The 18,074-nt window shown below is 43.7% G+C and overlaps 1 protein-coding gene across 6 annotated transcripts in view; it reads right to left on the bottom strand.

The window, feature by feature from the left end:
* LOC139570409 (trichohyalin) overlaps nucleotides 1-14,800 on the bottom strand; it is a 104,308-nt gene extending 89,508 nt beyond the window's left edge. For 5 of the 6 annotated variants that reach the window (XM_071392255.1, XM_071392252.1, XM_071392254.1 and 2 more), the window contains exons 1-3: nucleotides 13,760-14,800; nucleotides 5,283-5,360; nucleotides 2,049-2,114 (exon numbers count right to left, since the gene is read on the bottom strand). In XM_071392255.1, coding sequence (XP_071248356.1) covers nucleotides 2,049-2,114; nucleotides 5,283-5,360; nucleotides 13,760-13,879 — 264 coding nt within the window. In that variant the 5' untranslated portion in view covers nucleotides 13,880-14,800. The remainder of the gene's footprint in view (nucleotides 1-2,048; nucleotides 2,115-5,282; nucleotides 5,361-13,759) is intronic. The other variant, XM_071392257.1, reaches the window with a different exon arrangement.
* Between the last annotated feature and the right edge of the window lie 3,274 nt (nucleotides 14,801-18,074).

Raw genomic sequence — 18,074 nt, 5'->3', positions numbered from 1 at the left:
ACCTTATTCTACACAGTGCAATAATTCTTAGGGACGGTACACAACTCGCCTCTACCACATACGTAATATGCTTTAGGCCAGTGGTTCTCAACCTTTTTGGTTCCTGTACCCTGAAATCACATTTTGCTCTGCCTGGAGTACCACGGAAGAACCCCCTCGTGCATTTTACCAGTAGGCCTATGTTCTTATGAGTCTTCCCAAATACCCCGTGGATAAGCCAAGCACCCCTGAAGGTACACACACCCCAAGATCAGAAGCACTGCTAGGTAGCATAGTGGTTAAAGCGTTGGGCCCATAACCGAAAGGTTGCTGATCGAATCCCCGAGCAGACAAGGTAAAAAAAAATCTGTTCTGCCCCTGAACAAGGCAGTTAACCGACTGTTCCCCGGTAGGCCATCATTGTAAATAAGAATTTGTTCTTAATTGACTTGCCTAGTTAAATAAAGGTTACAATCCAACAAGAGAGTATAATATAGGATATGAGCAACTCGCACTCTGTTTCACCAAAGGCCTAGCTTCTGGTGCCAGATATAGGCGCTATTTAGCTCAATTTGCAGCCGCTTATTAAAAATGGCCCAACAATTATTCAAACATGATGTATTCATCATCGCTTGTTCTACACTTCACATATCTATATTTAGAGCACTCCAGCTCTCCACCTCCGTTGCGGACCTATTTTGATCCTCCTTTCAGACGGCAGATGAAAAGATGAAGTGACACGAACCGAGGAGGAAGGGAAAGGGAGGGCGAGTGGGAGACACCCTCTCTTTTTCCTTTCCTCCTCCCCCTCACGTATTCTTTATTTGTCCCCTCGCTCGAATCCAAATCGCTGTCTTTTCATTTCACTGACTCTCAGGTATGCTTCACCTGGTGAGAGGATGATCAATGTAACATGTACTGCTCCTTTCCTACACACTGATAAATGCGTGCATTGGTATGTACGTAACAGGTCTCTACAGATCAACAATTCTTTTCTGATGACCCCTTTGAGTTGAGGGATGCGTTTTCCACCCACATACCAATAGCTTCACCACCAATGTGCACGGAAACACACACACACCAGAAAAGGCCTCTTCCCACTGCCTCGCTTACATAAGGGCACTCAGCATCTCTCACCAACGAACACCGCAGAGAGAATGAGTCAACAGCAATGAACCAAGAGCTCTTTCATCCCGATGCGGTTTTCACCTCTCGTTAAAAAAAAGAAAGAAAAAAAGAGCCTCTCTTTCCAAGCAGTTGGATAAGAGGAATACGGGCCAATCAATACACTGCCTGCCCACTCTCTCCACTCCTCATATGAATTGCTAAACTGCTGGCACTAAGAGGGCATTGTTGAATATGTGTACCTCAACTTTATTTACTTTAGAGAAACAATTACAATTTTGTGGCAACTTCGTCACAACGCTGTCACCTGGTAATGGCATCACGACCAACCTTCTTAACAACATGTAACGTTGTCACAAGTTGTCAGAACATCATGTGTTGGTAGGGAAGGTAGTAGGTCCATACAGAGTATCCAACAGTGACACTGATAAACAGAAAGGCCTCAAAATTGATTAAAAATTGCCGTTTTTATGCCTCAGGTGGAAAGTTGCCACGGTCAGTTGCACAGGTTTGTTTGCACCTTTAAAAAAAACACAACTGTGCACCTGACTTATGTGACACCTGGTGTCCTCGCATTCCTTTCAACCTCACTGAGCTAGTTCTCTACGAATTAGCATGTTAGCGTGACGCTATGCTAGCCCCAGAGGGACGGTGTGCTCGGAGTGTTGACAACCCAGCCCTGTGGCACCGGGCCCACCTCAGACACACAGGTACGCCTCAGGAGTGTCAGAATCCCAACACTCCGCTTACACATGCCGGAAAACATCAAAAGGCATGTGTCCAACTTGACTGACAACACACGCACAACATGTAGACTGTTTTCATGTCTAAACTGGGCGTAAATGTCTCCGGTTCTGTAAAAAAATTTAAATAAAGACGGCCTCGCTAATAAACTACGGACATCATAAAACATAATTTAGTGCTTAACGGGGAAGTTGACTCACCATCTCGTCCAGGGCGTAGCGGAGTAATCCATGTTCGTATAGGATGAAGAACCTCCTCTGCCATTTCTGTAGAGAGAGAGAGAGAGAGATGCTAGTTATAGTGACATCTGATAGGGTAACTTACGCTACATAATATGTATGCTATTATAGGACTTAAACTGTCCCGTTGATTTGGGTAAAAGCAATGTAGCTCAAATGCTAAGCGCAACGCAGTTTATGAAAGTGGTGGTATACAGGCACGGTTGGATTTCCAATGACCACAGAACACATACTGTATGTGTAGGGAGTTAGCCTATGAATGTATGAACCTATAGTGGCTATGCTATAAAGCAGGGATCACTCAGAAGAATCCCCAAGCCCAACAACACCGAAAAGTCCCCAGCATGCGTTGCGGTTTCATAGCTCTTTTTTTCGGGGGCATGGCTGCAGATGACTTAGTGAGTCAGTGTGCCCTAGATCCCAAAGCCAGGACTGAGTCAACACCATTACCCCAACACGCAGACACGCGCCGCGCACACACACACGGGTAAAGTTTACCATTCGGTATCCAGTGTGTTGGCTTGGCAACATTTGAAAATGACAGACTGTTGTGCTGCATACTGGACATATGTGTCACTTAAATACAAAGAGAAAGACAGACCGATAGAGAGACCGAGAGAGAGAAACGAAGTGAGAGAGAGAGAATGCCTTCAACTCTAACAGAGGAGAGGTTGACTTAAGCCAACCACCGAGACATGATCGCTGAGCAATCACTGTTCACCAGGATACATTCCTGGCGCTAACAGGAACCTCCGCAAGCATCTGATGAAAACATGCCACAGCCAAAACAGAAACATCCAGCGTTCTAGCGTACACTCTATGCACTGTAGCTAATCCCTCCAACACCAAAGTGTCCTCCAAGTGTACATTCTACAACCAGGGTAGTCCATGTTTGTTTGAGGAGAAGATTGGATCATCACAAGACAAAAAAAAAAAAACATCCCTTTAACCCAGGCTGTTACATCTCTTTCCCTCTTTTTCCCCTTGAAGGCACCAGTGGACTTCCAGGTATTAGAAAGTATGCAAAGAAGCCTTAGGGCGAAACTAGCGCTAAATGACTTTCTCTTTTTAGTGAATATGATAAATGGTAGGCTATATGTTTTCCACACTCTATATTAGCCCTTTATCACCAACCCCTCCTTTCTTAATGCCCAGTTTTGTCCGGGTGTTTAAGTTTCTGGCCTCGGTTTTCTGCCGAGATCCATCAATAAAAGATGGGGAAGTGCTTTGTGATCTACGGGGCGTCGGGGGCCCCCGAATAGGGCTGCCGATAGGCGTCCTCAGCAAAGCCAGAGTTACAGGAACATCATACTAATTCAGAGGCCATTAAAACTGTAATATAAAGCTCAGAGGGGACCACTGAATGCAGGGTTTGGCTTTCGCCGGGCATAACGGGACCAGTGTCGTCCAAAAAGTAGACTCAAGTTTGCCACAACAAACAAAAAAAGCACCTGGAAGATTGTGAAGCCTCTTGGAAGAAGGTTCTATGAACAGATTAGTCAAAATTGAACTTTTTGGACAACGGGACTGGTGAAAACCAAACACCGCATTCCACAGTAACAACCGCATGGTGGTGGTAGTGTGATGGTTTGGGGATGCTTTGCTGCCTCAGGACCTGGATGACCTGCCATCATTGAAAGAATCATGAATTCTGCTCTGTATCAGAGAATGTCAGGCACATCCATCCGTGAGCTGACGCGCAGCTGGGTCATGCAAACAAGACAACGATCCAAAACACACAAGCAACGCTACATCAGAATGGCTCAAAAACAACACATTTAAAAGTTCGGGAATGGCCTTGTCAAAGTGCAGACCTAAACCCGATTGAGATGTTGTGGCAGGTCCTGAAACGATCAGTTCATAGTCGAAAACCCACAAATGTCACCGAGTTAAACCAGTTCTGCATGGAAGAGCGGGCCAAAATTCCTCCACGGGGATGTGAGAGACTGATCAACAACTACAGGAAGTGTTTGGATGTAGTCATTGCAGTTAAAAAGGTGGCACAACCAGTTATTGAGTGTGAGGTGGAAATTACTTTTTCCACACAGGTACATAACTTTGTTTATTAAATACATTTTTGAAAAGTAGCAATATTATGTTTTGGTTGAAGAGCTGACAACATTCAGTGTCCATAATATGCAAAAATAGAGAAAACGGCACTGTAATAGCGATTTCCCCCCCCCCCCATTCCTACCCAATACGGGACCAACCGTACCTACAGTTGAGTCCTCTGCCAACTTCAAATCTAACAGAGATCCATACATCCATCATCAACCTCTCATATGGGCCAACCATTTCAACCCCCAATTCAGCATGTGTGTTTATTTACACTCCTGAGAAAAAAAAAAGTGCCTGTGAGTGATATCACGAGGTGGGAACTGTTGACAGGGCTGAGGCCGATGGCTCCAGAGATGCTCTCCCTCCATATGGAAGCCATCAGGGGCTGTGAGAACCGGGACTTTTCCCACTCCCCCTCAATCCTCCCCTTTCAGGACGCTCCAACATCATATCGGAGCGAACACGGAAAGCAAGTCTTACAAACTACCCCAGGGCACCGGCAGCAGAGAGACGGAGTCAATATTATGCTCATTAGCCCCTGAGAAAGAGCTGGTCCGGGGGATTTTTTTTTAGAAGGCGCACCATGCCACCCACAGGGAGCTGCCCACTCACTGTGTTCTTACTCACACAGCCAAGTCAAAAGGGTGGCAAATTGTGACTAAATGGTCACACTCTGGCTCCAAACCTCAGTCTAGGGTAGCCTTAAAGAGGTAACTTGGTCAAGCTCATACAAGACGTGTAGGCGAGTCAAAACATCCCGATTCAAGACTATTGCAGTTATTCTCATCTGCTAAGCTAACAATTGTTAACGTTCTGCAAAACTCAACCCCAGTTTTATTCATTTCTGTTTGTTTGTGGCAGAACAGAGACAAGACTACAGAGACCGACGTCGCAAGAATAGCTTGCTGTGAACTCATAACTTCAGAGGTGACGTAAAAATCAATTGCTGTAGGCCTGTGCTTTGACAAAGTGTTGACTTTCTTCTTCTGCATAACAGTACCAAATGATTGAGTGACCGGAATCTAGAAGGACTTATCTACAATACATTTTGAAATCTCAATTGAACGCACTTGACAACAAGGTTACAACTGGGTTAGAATATATTCGTCAAAACCAACCAGAGGTTAACTAACTTACCCGAGATCTGTGCAAGGGATTGCCAAAATTGGTTCCTTCTGGAGCCAGGAGCAACCATCCTCCATATATAGGTTTCGCCTAATGGGAAAGAAAAAAAATTAAGATGGATTAAAGAAAGCATTAACAAAATAATTAATTGGCGAGATAATGATTTACTAAGACTCACCAAGCAGATGCTCTTATCTAGGGACTCTTGCGGAGCCTCCAGTAAGAGTAATGTCAGACCGCATAACAACATTGAAATAGCCTTGCGTTACAGCCGTTTATTACCAATGTACACTACATGACCAAAAGTATGTGGACACCTGCTCGTCAAACACCTCATTCCAAAATCATGGGCATTAATATGGAGTTGGTGCCCTCTTTGCTGCTATACCAGGCTACACTCCTCTGGGAAGACTTTCCACTAGATGTTGGAACAATGCTACAGGTACTTGCTTCCATTCAGCCACAAGAGCATTAGTGAGGTTGGGCACCGATGTTGGTCCATTAGGCTTGGCTCATAGTGAGCGTTCCAATTCATCCCAAAAGTGTTCGCTTGGGTTGAGGTCAGGGCTCTGTGCAGGCCAGTCAAGATCTCCCACACCGATCAACAAAACATTTCTGTATGGACCTCGCTTTGTGCACAGGGGCATTCTCGTGCTGAAATAGGAAAGGGCCTTCCCCAAACTGTTGCCGCAAAGTTGGAAGCACAGAATGTCAATGTATGCTGTAGCGTTAAGATTTCCATTCACTGGAACTAAGGGGCCTAGCACGAACCATGAAAAACAGCCACAGACCATTATTCCTCCTCCACCAAACTTTACAGTTGGCACTATTGGGGCAGGTAGTGTTCTCCTGGCATCCGTTAAACCCAGATTCGTTCATCAGACTGCCAGAGGGTGAAGCGTGATTCATCACTCCAGAGAACGCGTTTCCACTGCTTCAGATTCCAAAGGCGGCGAGCTTTACACCACTCCAATCAATGCTTGGCTGCTCGGCCAGGGAAGCCCATTTCATGAAGCTCCCGATGAACAGTTCTTGTGCTGACGTTGCTACCAGAGGCAGTTTGGAACTCGGTGGGGAGTGCTGCAACCTGAGGGCAGACTATTTTTAAGTGCTACGCGCTTCAGCACTCAGGAGTCCCGTTCCGTGAGCTTGTGTGGCTTACCACTTCGCGGCTGAGCCATGCTGCTCCTAGATATTTTCACTTCACAATAACACCACTTACAGTTGACCGGGGCAGCTCTGGCAGGGCAGACATTTTTAAAAACTGACTTGTTGGGAAGGTGGCATCCCATGACGGGTGCCACGTTGAAAGTCACTGAGCTCTTCAAGTAAGGCCATTCTACTGCCAATGTTTGTCTATGGAGATTGCATGGCCGGGTGCTCGATTTTATACACCTGTCAGCAACGCATGTGGCTGAACTAGCCGAACACACTAACTTGAAGGGGTGTCCACATACTTTTGTATATACACACACACATTAGGGCTGGCGTAATTACCGTATAACCGATGGTTGTGGATGAACACCACTATAAAATAACCGTCATAACCGTAAAATATATACATTAAAAAAAATTGTGGACCAAAACAGCTGACTGAAGACGGGACGGCCGGGCCTTCGTCCGTTTCTGCTGCAACATGGACTCTACGTCACGAAACTACCGCTCCTTGCTGAAACAAGCAAGACGTTGTAGCAAATGAGAGTCTTCGGTTGCTTAGCCAAGACCCCCATTCCCTGCAGCAGCACATGCAGTAAGGAGCAGAGGGGAGAAAATGTGTATCTAAAACAAATGTGTTTTTTTTGCTATTCGAACGGTTATTATGGTGACCGGAGTCATTTAGCTGACCAATAACCATCATCCAAAATTCCATGACCATCACAGCCAATTAGATAAATATACACACACACACACACACACTAAATGACTGACAAGGGGTTTTGAAGCACCTCCATCTTGGCACTCCCTCACCTTCGTAAAAAAATTATTATAATAATACATTTTTTTTTAAATACACAAATTCTACACATTTTGTAATTACCTATGCCATCATAATATGATACGAGTGAGAATGACTAACAAAATCAAATGTGGGCCCCCTGGAGGACAGGGGCCTGGTTGGTATTCGGCCGTGATTACGAGCCCTGGATGATTACTCAAGTATATCCCAGAATAATCTGACTACACACTGGCTGTCTGTTTCAATAGATTGTGTACAAGTTGCACACTGGCTGTTTGCACCAGCTGTGTGAGCGGTGTTCAGGCTGCACACACTAACTGGCTGCATTCCAGAGCACCAGTACTGCCTTTTTTTTTTTTAAAGGGGGAAATAGCTTCTAACACGTGATTTTCCCTGTGATCCCCCTAAGTGGGCGGGCAAGAAAGTGAGGAGCGAAGCAGAGGAGGAAGGGAGAAGCGGTGTGACAAAAATCTGTTCTCTTCACACAAAAAAGACTCAGGATTCTCATTTACTGCGTTAAAAAAAAAAATTGCAGTTAACTCTTACACAGGCAGCAGTTAGCCTAGTGAAAACAGATTTTGGCTATGTACGCAACAACACTACTAAAGCCTGTTGAGCTCCAACTTGATCTGAAGGGATTGGATTGGTCTCGCTGTGTATATAGCCATTGCTGGAGTTTTGTTGAGCATGTTTAAAAGGATTTATGCTTACCTACTCCCATTAACCCTAAACAATCAAATTGGCTTATGGAAAGTGCTCAGTTATAACTCCATAAATCCATCATGTCGCTATGGAAAAGTATAAAAAGGGGACAGTGTTGAGTGTGACAACGAGAGAGCTAAATGTCCCACTTTAATATACTCTGATCAAGGTCAAAAGTTCCCCCCGCTAAATGTTATTTCTAATCCAATGTAAAGCTCCTTTATCTTTGATTACAATGTTGGGTGTTACTCTGCTTGGCGCGATGAAAGGCAAGATAATGTCGAAACAGTGATAGCTACAGGTAACTGCCAAATTAAAGGAAACACCCACATAAACTCTCTTACTATAGGGTTGGACCACCATGAGCCAGAACAGCTTCAATGCACCTTAGCATAGATTCTACACGTGTCTGGAACTCTATTGGAGGGATGCGACAACATTCTCCCACGAGAAATTCCATAATTTGGTGTTTTGTTGATGGTGGTATCAAACAATGTCGCAGGCGCCGCTCTATTCTCCCATAAGTGCTCAATTGGGTTGAGATCTGGTGACAGTTGCATGGCCATGGCATATGTTTTATAGTTTTCAATCTTCATGGTCAATCTTTGTGTAAAAACAACATTGAAGACAATCATGGTACCAATAATTGCTTCTAATACACCAGATGTATGTCCTTGAACAGATTATAAAAAATAAAAATCACAAAGAATAAGCTCAGTGTTCAACACCATAGCGCCCATAAAGCTCATCACGGAGTTAAGGACCCTGGGACTAAACACCTCCCTCTGCATTTAGCCCCCCCCCAGGTGGTAAGGGTAGGCAACTACATCTGCCACGCTGATCCTCAACACCGGGGCTCCTCAGAGGTGCGTGCTCAGTCCCCTTCTGTACTCCCTGTTCACCCACGACTGCGTGGCCAAGCACGACTCCAACTCCATCATTAAGTTTGCTGATGACACAACAGTGGTAGGCCTGATCACTGACAATGACGAGACAGCCTATAGGGAGGAGGTCAGAGACCTGGCAGTGTGGTGCCAGGACAACAACCTCTCCCTCAATGTGAGCAAGACAAAGGAGATGATCGTGGACTACAGGAAAAGGAGGGCCGAACAGGCCCCCATTAACATCGACGTGGCTGTAGTGGAGCGGTTCGAGAGTTTCAAGTTCCTTGGTGTCCACATCACCAACAAACTATCATGGTCCAAGCACACCAAGACAGTCGTGAAGAGGGCACAACAACACCTTTTCCCCCTCAGGAGACTGAAAAGATTTGGCATTGGTCCCCAGATCCTCAAAATGTTTTACAGCTTGCATATTGAGAGCATCCTGAACGGTTGCATCACCGCCTGGTATGGCAACTTCTCGGTATCCGACCGTAAGGCGCTACAGAGGGTAGTGTGTATGGCCCAATACATCACTGGGTCCAAGCTTCCTGCCATCCAGGACATTTATACTAGGCAGTGTCAGAGGAAGGCCCAAAAAATTGCCAAAGACTCCAGTCATAGACTGTTCTCTCTGCTACCACACAGCAAGTGCTACCGGAGCGCCAAGTCTAGGTCCAAAAGGCTCCTTAACAGCTTCTACCCCCAAACTATAAGACAGCTGAACAAATAATCAAATGGCCACCTGTACTTTTTACATTATCACGAAAAAGGGGTACAAATAAAAGTGTGTGTCAAGAAGCAGTGCAGCGTGGCAGGGTTGTGTTCCGGAGGACGCATGGCTCTCGACCTTCGCCTCTCCCGAGTCCGTACGGGAGTTGCAGCGATGGGACAAGACTGTAACTACCAATTGGATATCACAAAAAAAGGGTAAAAAATGTCAAATGAATGAATGGTATCATGTGATCAATGGCTTTGTCCATTTATATATACACAGTCATTGGTGTGGAAGTGCCAGCTTTCAATATACTTTGCAACCCTCACTTACTCAAGTGTTTCCATTATTTTGGCAGTTACCTGTATAGTACAGGTCAAGCATTCAAAAAGGAACTTATGAGTCTCTTTACACTAACAACATCTCAGTTCAGATAGCCACTTAAGTGTGTGGTCTATATGCTTAAAATATTGACAAAGTCACCATCTTGGGGCTGAGCAGGGAATCCATTGTGGCATTTCTGGGATAATGTCTGTTCATTCCGATTAAGCCGATATCTGACTATATTACAGATGAAAGAAGACAATGTAGAAATGTTACAGAATGTTACCCCCCTGCCCCTAGAAAATGAGAAGAGGTAAAAACAAGAGAAAAAGAGAGAGCAGTGCTTTAGAGAGAGAAAAAGAGCAATCTCTCTTCACGTGACCAGACGGGGGGGCCTATGCTGAATCCCCCTGAGAAGGGACGGGCAAGACGGATTTAGGTCAGCCTTTACCCTTCAATGGTTAAACGCAGTCATTTGTGTGGTGCGTTCATCTCACAGCCCCCCCCCCCCCCCCCCATCGTAATGACTATGTAATACCGCACTGAGAGAATGTGGGCTAGATGGGATGAGTGGGAGGGGGGGGGGGTCAAATACTAAAGGAATGACCAAAGCTCTTGCTGATAATATGTTTGGAATGAGATTTACAGAGACAAAGTATCTCGTATGTAATGTGTGCTGGGCCTTTGGTGTTGATGATGATGAGACGCCTGACTAACGAGACTAGAGTTTGCAAGTTAGTAGCACAATGAGGTCTTTTGATAGCCTTTTGGGTCAGGAATTCCACTAGGTAAGAGTCAGCCACAGAGCTATTTTCATCCATGCAAGGAGGACAGTCGGTTGTGAATATCATGGAATAGATGTAATGTTGTGTCTAGCTAAAGGCGTCCGTCTCTAGTGTCAATATCGTGGAATAGATGTGGTGCTGTGTACAGTTGAAGGTGTATGTCCAGTCAAAAGAGACAAACTACTCCTAAAGTCAAGCAGACCCGGACAGAGTAAGAGTGTGTGTGTGTGTGTGTGTGTGTGTCCGTGGATGCAACTTGTGCGAGTCAATCACATATTTAGTCATAATGACGTGTTTCAGTGTTGAGTCAGGACCACCTGCTTCTAAGAGCTTACCAAAAGCCATGGCTATACATGCTGTAAGGCTAATATCTAGATTTTACCTAACAACCTCTCACATGTCTAGAACGAATGGTGTACAGGGTGGAGGAAAATCAGCACTGTCACTGCGCAGCTATTCCTGTAGTCTTCTGATCAAAATTATATGGCTTTTTGGGTGTCTCCCCTGTTAAAGAGCAGGCACTTCTCACCAATATAACAACTTAATTCTATACCAAGGCCATCCTTAGCCAGCTCTCGTATGTCAAGGTGATGGCAACAATGTAAAATGTGCAAGGTAAGCAATGATTCTATTCTCACCATAGGAAAAGTACTAAGTTGGGGTTTCTACATCTGCATTGCTTGCTGTTTGGGGTTTTAGGCTGGGTTTCTGTATAGCACTTTGTGACATCTGCTGATGTAAAAAGGGCTTTATAAATACATTTGATTTGATTCAATACGCTTTTCATTCAACCACAATGTGTTTGACAAGCCTAACAAAATGTATCCTGCATGCATCTCCTCGTTGACTTCTTTAAAAACTGTCAGTGCCATTTCATGCATTGTGCTCTTTCATGTCAGGGAGCTAATTCGTGCACAGATTAGTTTAAGGATGATAGCCTATACCCTGGGGCTAACAACTAATTACATCCAATTAACCTAAACCTTTGTACTATGCCTATTTGACAGATGGCTAACTCACAGGAAACTCTACTGCACAATGTACACTTTCTGTATTGGGAAACTGGAACTTTGCTGAAATGTCCAATCAAAATCATAAACACCTTATTTACGTAAGTATTCAGACCCCTTGGTCTGAGATTCAAAATTGAGCTCAGGTGCATCCTGTTTCCAATGATCATCCTTGAGCTTTTCTACTTGATTGGAGCACCTGCGGTAAATTAAATTGATTGAACATGATGTGGAAAGGCACACGCCTGTCTATATATAGAGTCCCACAGTTAACAGTGCATGTCAGAGCAAAAACCAAGCCATGAGGTTGAAGGAATTGTCCATAGAACTCTTCGAGATAGAATTGAGTTGAGGCATAGATCTGGGGATGGGTACCAACAAATTTCTGCAGCATTGAAGGTCCACAAGAACACAGCGGCCTCCATCATTCTGAAATGCAAGATGTTTGAAATCACCAAGACTCTTCCTAGAGCTGGCCGCCCGGCCAAACTAAGCAATCGGAGAATGGCCTTGGTCAGGGAGGTGACCAAGAACCTGATGGTCACTGACAGAGCTCTAGAGTTCCACTGTGGAGATGGGAGAACATTCCAGAAGGACCATCATATCTACAGCACTCCACCAACCAGGCCTTTATGGTAGTGGCCAGTTGGAAGCCACTCCTCAGTAAAAGGCACATGACTGCCTGCTTGGAGTTTGCCAAAAGGCACCTAAAGACTCTCAGACCATGAGAAACAAGATTCTCTGGTCTGATGAAACCAAAATTGAACTCTTTGGCCCGAATGCCAAGCGTCACATTTGGAGGAAACCAGGCACCATCCCTACGGTGAAGCATGGTGGCAGCATCATGCTGTGGGGATGTTTTTCAGTGGCAGGGACTGGGAGATTAGTCGGGATCGAGGCAAAGATGAGCGGAGCAAAGTACAGAGAGATCCTTGATGAAAACCTGCTCCAGAGAGCTCAGGCCCTCAGACTGGGGCAAGGGTTCACCTTCCAACAGGACAACGACCCTAAGAACACGGCCAAGACAACACAGGAGTGGCTTCGGGACAAGTTTCTGAATGTGGCCCAGCCAGAGCCCGGACTTGAACCCAATCGAACATCTCTGGAGACCTGAAAATCGCTGTGCAGCAATGCTCCCCATGCAACCTGACAAAGCTTGAGAAGAATGTGAGAAAATCCCCAAATACAGGTGTGCCAAGCTTGTAGCGTCATACCAAAGGAGACTCGAGGCCGTAATCGATGCCAAAGGTGCTTCAACAAAGTACTGAGTAAAAGGTCTGAATACTTATGTCAATGTGATTTCAGTTTATTACATTTGCAAAACTTTCTAAACCTCATCATTATGGGGTATTGTGTTTAGATTGACAGAAACTAAATCAATTTTAGAATAAGGATGTAACAAAATGTGGAACAGGTCAAGCAGTCTGAATTCTTCCCGAAGCCACCGTATGTTACGAATTCTAGCTAGGTGGCTAACATTAGCTAGGCTAGAGTTAGGTTAAAGGGTTGAGGTTAGGGTTAGCTAACGTGCTAAGTAGTTGCAAAGTAGCAAAAAAGTAGTTAAATTAGTTAAAGTTGCTAAAATGTTGTCAGTGATGAGGTTCTTACTCGCAACCCTACTTTCGTTTATTCCTTAAGTAACCATACCAAAAGTAACATGTACTAATGTGTCCTGAATTTACATTTACTGTAGTTAGTCTAGTCTGAGACCAGGCTGTAATATTCAATAATATTTCAAGTACTTTCAAAAAAGTCAAATATATTCCCTTGTAAAAGTCTGCTAAAGGTAAATTAAGGCAGAATAAAACAATATTTTTTGCTAGTATGAAAATAGTTTTCCTGCTGGACACGGATCGTCCCGACTTTCAAGAATCCCTAAACTAATTTCCTGTGATTCTACAGATTTTGCCATGAGAAAATGTTGCAGCTTTAAAGTCAATTTCCTGTTTTTCGAAATTGTTTGTTCATGGCTTCTGACGTGTTCATATGCTATCTGGGGGGGGCCGACCTCCGTGAGTACCCCCAAAGCTTGTGGCCCCCCACGCCTAGCGGGAGCTGCGCTACGCCAATGAGCATGACCCCATGACTGTGAAACATATGGCAACACTTGCTTACCTGATTTAAATCTTCGTCGGTCAATAAATGAGATTCTCTTGGTTTAAAGCAATTCTGGCATTTACTTTTGTTGAAAATGTTGGCTTGGAATTTCCGACATGGATTGTCTTTCGAGGACATGGTTGAAATACCCAGCTGAGCTTAGATGGGTGCCAATTGAAAGCGTAAAGACTACACAAACAAAAACCTGAAACTGCGCAATTCTTCCTGTGTAGCCTACTATCCCGAGTGGGTTGCAGTCAATAGCGTTGGAGCTCTAAACGTTGGTCCAAGGTGTGTGCAGCAATGACAAAGTCATTCCAAATTCCACAACACGATATGAGAGTTCATTCAAAATTCTGAAAACTACTTAATGGAAAACTGTCTGAATGTCTTAGTAGCCTAGTTAGATAAAGAAGCTAGTCCAGCACATAATTGAAGGTGCTTTGAAACCACAGCGACGTCCACCTATTACTTTGATACCTACAAGCTCATTATGATCGACTAATGCTTACTAAACGGGATAAAGGATTAGGTAATATCAATGATCTTATCATCTTGTTGCTCGCGAGGTACCTCCCACAGCGCAGCTGCTGTCGTGATAACTTTTTTGCTCACATTTGAACAGGCCAATTTATAAATTGACAACGACGCAGAATATGGGGATCCAGGCTTTTGTACTCCGCACTCTCGTCTTGGTAAATACTTTACTACAAGGTATACAACACTACTACACAGGTAACATTTCGCCGGTCCTCTCGCTCACTGAAATGGTCCCGTGAGCCTCCATAAACACCACAACAGGAGTTGCAGTTTTTCCTATTTCTCAAATAAGTAGCCAACGGAATGCATTGCAGCTATATCCATGTGACTAACGCTTGTTGTTTCCCTCAAATTGATTCTCCATGATCAAAATTATCCAACTTTCGTCAGGAATTGTAGTTTGTAGCCATGTCCAACGCATTTTGGTCTGTGGTCGTGGTAGCAACATAGAAACGTAGCTTGCGCTGAAAACTGTAAACGCACTCTCGAGCAAAGTCACCAGGAGCCAGTCAGCGGAGAGAAGAGGAGGTGCTGAAAACGAATGAACTGTTGACTGTCAGCAATACGTACCAATGAGAAAAAGAAACACGCCCACTACTAAGACTACAATTGATGTGTGTCCAATAGAAAATATTAGGAACACTTGCCAATTTTATGGAACAACACGGATCAAGATAGGTGGGCTCTCAAGGTCTTTGGCTTCAGTTGGAGTATTCTAAGTTTGTAGTATTGTGTTTTTTTTAACAGTGTTCTGTAGCAGGAAATTGTCCGTTTTGGATATTACACATTACCCTACATTTTCTGAGTTGGGAATTAAATGAAAGCAGGCACTGTATTCCACTTTGTATCAATTAAGACTGAATTTACCTGGAATGTGCAATCATATGTAGCTATGTAACGCCCTCCTGTGGTATTAAATGAGTTAAATAAAAGTGTATCACAATCAAAAGGAGCTTGAGAATACATGGTATTATTCATCATATAGATGTAATTGTATTCTAATTCTATGGAATTCATCTTTATTGAGAAATATATAGTGCATTGTTTGCATACATTTTCATCGTTAACAGCTCTAGGTATGACCTCTGGAAATCACACTGTGTCCACCTGAGACCTTCTCCTGCCTACATCTGCTTAAACAAATTCTCTTTAACATTGTCATATTTTCAAGTGACAATAGCTTAGAAAAGCATTTTTAGTGACTTTACCACCACTGAAGGAAGGTAGCCTAGTGGTTAGAGCGTTGAGCCAGTAACCAAAAGGTTACTGGATAGAATCCCCAAGCGGACAAGGTAAAAATCTATAATTCTGCCCTTGAACAAGGCAGTAAACCCACTGTTCCTTGATAGGTCGTCATTGTAAATAAGAGTTTGCTCTTAACTGACCTGCCTAGTTAAAAAAAAAAAAGTACCCCTTTTTGAGGTTCTCCCTCTGTTTGGCTTTGCGGCGATGCTCCACTTTCCCAGACAGCGCCTCCATGTGTTTGGTCAGTGCATTCTACCAGGTCACTAAAATTACCCAACTACAACATAACAATTGAGAAAATACAATAGTGTCAAGTTATTGGTCATGGAACATGAAATCATTGATTGTGATTGGTCAAATGTAATTTGGCTGTCAACTATCTTTGCACCTGACCTCCTTTTGACTGCTGTATGACTTCTGAGCATCCCTGGTTTGGTGGAGAGACCCTCAACGAGAGCTTCAGCAAGTGCTCCATCCAGCTTCTTCTGCTGATGGTCGATGACATTTATGATGGTCAATGACAGTGTCATGAGGAACTCGTCTGCCTGGACCTAAAATATAAACGCACTTTACACTCCACAGAACAACTGTGACTCTAACCTGATAGTGACAGTGAACCATTGAGTTTGTGTTCACACAACATAGAGAACCATTCCCAGCCAAACATAAGATCCCTGATATAAAATAGATGTTTATCTTAATGAGACAAACCAGTATAGATATAGGTTAAATGACATAATTAACAATAATACACACTGGTGTCTGAATCTCGCTGCTGCAGAACATCGCTGTGTCTGCAGGTGCAGCATCTGTTATCTGCCCACAGAGTGCGCTGTGGTCTTCAGCCAGTCCCACAGAGTAGAGGTCTGCCCAGGGATTTTCACTAGCAGTGGCCTGGCTGGTAGAGCTATCTACATTGCCCTGGGCAACATGTTGATTACTTTTTCCCCTCATGGATCCGTCAGTGCCACTTGGAGCTTAGAAGAGTTTAGCTTCTCTTTGGAGATCTGCTCCTCTGCTGTAGACAGATCCTTCTCAGCCTTTCAGCTGATGGTTCAGGTTCTCTATTTTCCTAGTGTATTCAGCCAGGGTGTCCTCCATGGTTGTGTTGTGCTGTTTCTGCTCCTCTAGCTCCTTGAGCACTCCCTGAGTCTGCTGCATGGCATTGGCCATGTCCTGTGTAGGTAGAAAAATGGAAACTCTCAATATTAGCTGAAAAGTCAGTGGTTTTGTAAAAACAGGTCACATAAACTACCAACAAATGTCCCAACACACCTCATATCTTCCATAATAAACCCAAACTCTGATGCAAACTACCCCCCCCCCCTCCAAAAAAAATAATATGTATATAAATGTATGTACTTAGATGTGTTGCTCTTTGGTCCAGATGCAGGCCTGCAGTTCATCTCTGTGTGCGCTGTGGTCAGACACCACCTGGACCACTGTGTAGTCCTCCTTCAGAATGTCCATCAAGGTTTCGTTCAGCATCATGTTCCTCTGGCTCCCTGGCCAATGCTTGAGACTGCTCCAGCATGGTAGGCTATACAGAGAATAACTACTGTACACTGTAAATTGATCATTTATTTTCTTAATTCATTTTAAATGTACACTACCGTTCAAAAGTTTGGGATCACTTAGAACTGTCCTTGTTTTTTGAAGAAAAGCAAAACATTTTGTCCATTAAAATAACATCAAATTGATCAGAAATACAGTGTAGACATTGTTAATTTTGTAAATGACTTGTAGCTGGAAATGGCTGATTTTGAATGGAATATCTACACAGGCGTTCAGAGGCCCATTATCAGCAACCATATTCAGTTTCTTGTCAATTTCTCACATGGCATAGCCTTCATTTCTCAGAACAAGAATAGACTGACGAGTTTCAGAAGAAAGTCTTTGTTTCTTGCCATTTTGAGCCTGTAATCGAACCCACAAATGCTGATGCTCCAGATACTCAACTAGTCTAAAGAAGGGCAGTTGTATTGCTTCTTTAATCAGAACACTTTTCAGCTGTGCTAACATAATTGCAAAAGGGTTTTCTAATGATCAATTAGCCTTTTAAAATGATAAACTTGGATTAGCTAACACAATGTGCCATTGGAACACAGAGTGATGGTTGCTGATAATGGGCCTCTGTACGCCTATGTAGACATTCCATAAAAAATCTGCCGTTTCCAGCTACGATAGTCATTTACAACAATAACAATGTCTACACTGTAATTCTGATCAATTTGACGTTATTTTAAATGGACAAAAAAATAAAACAAGGACATTTAAGTGACCCCAAACTTTTGAACGGTCGCATATGTGATTTAAATATGTCTCGTGTCAACATCTTTAATGCCATCATATAACCCTCAGTTAATCTGCTGAAGGCCTACTAGAATAGTTTTATTGTTCTTCCACTAATCATTATGCGAGATGTGCTAATTTGGTGTACAGTAAATGACAGAAACCACTATGCAACAGCTGAATGTTTCTTTTCGTCAGCCAGTTGTACAAAAAGCCTTTGAAATTTGCGAAAATACAGCTATGACAACACCAGTCG

The sequence above is a fragment of the Salvelinus alpinus genome, chromosome 3, assembly GCF_045679555.1.
Source record: "Salvelinus alpinus chromosome 3, SLU_Salpinus.1, whole genome shotgun sequence".
In the NCBI taxonomy this organism is placed as follows: Eukaryota; Metazoa; Chordata; class Actinopteri; order Salmoniformes; family Salmonidae; genus Salvelinus; species Salvelinus alpinus.
The sequence above is the reverse complement of the archived record's forward strand: the minus strand, read 5'-3'. Positions and strand labels throughout refer to the sequence as shown.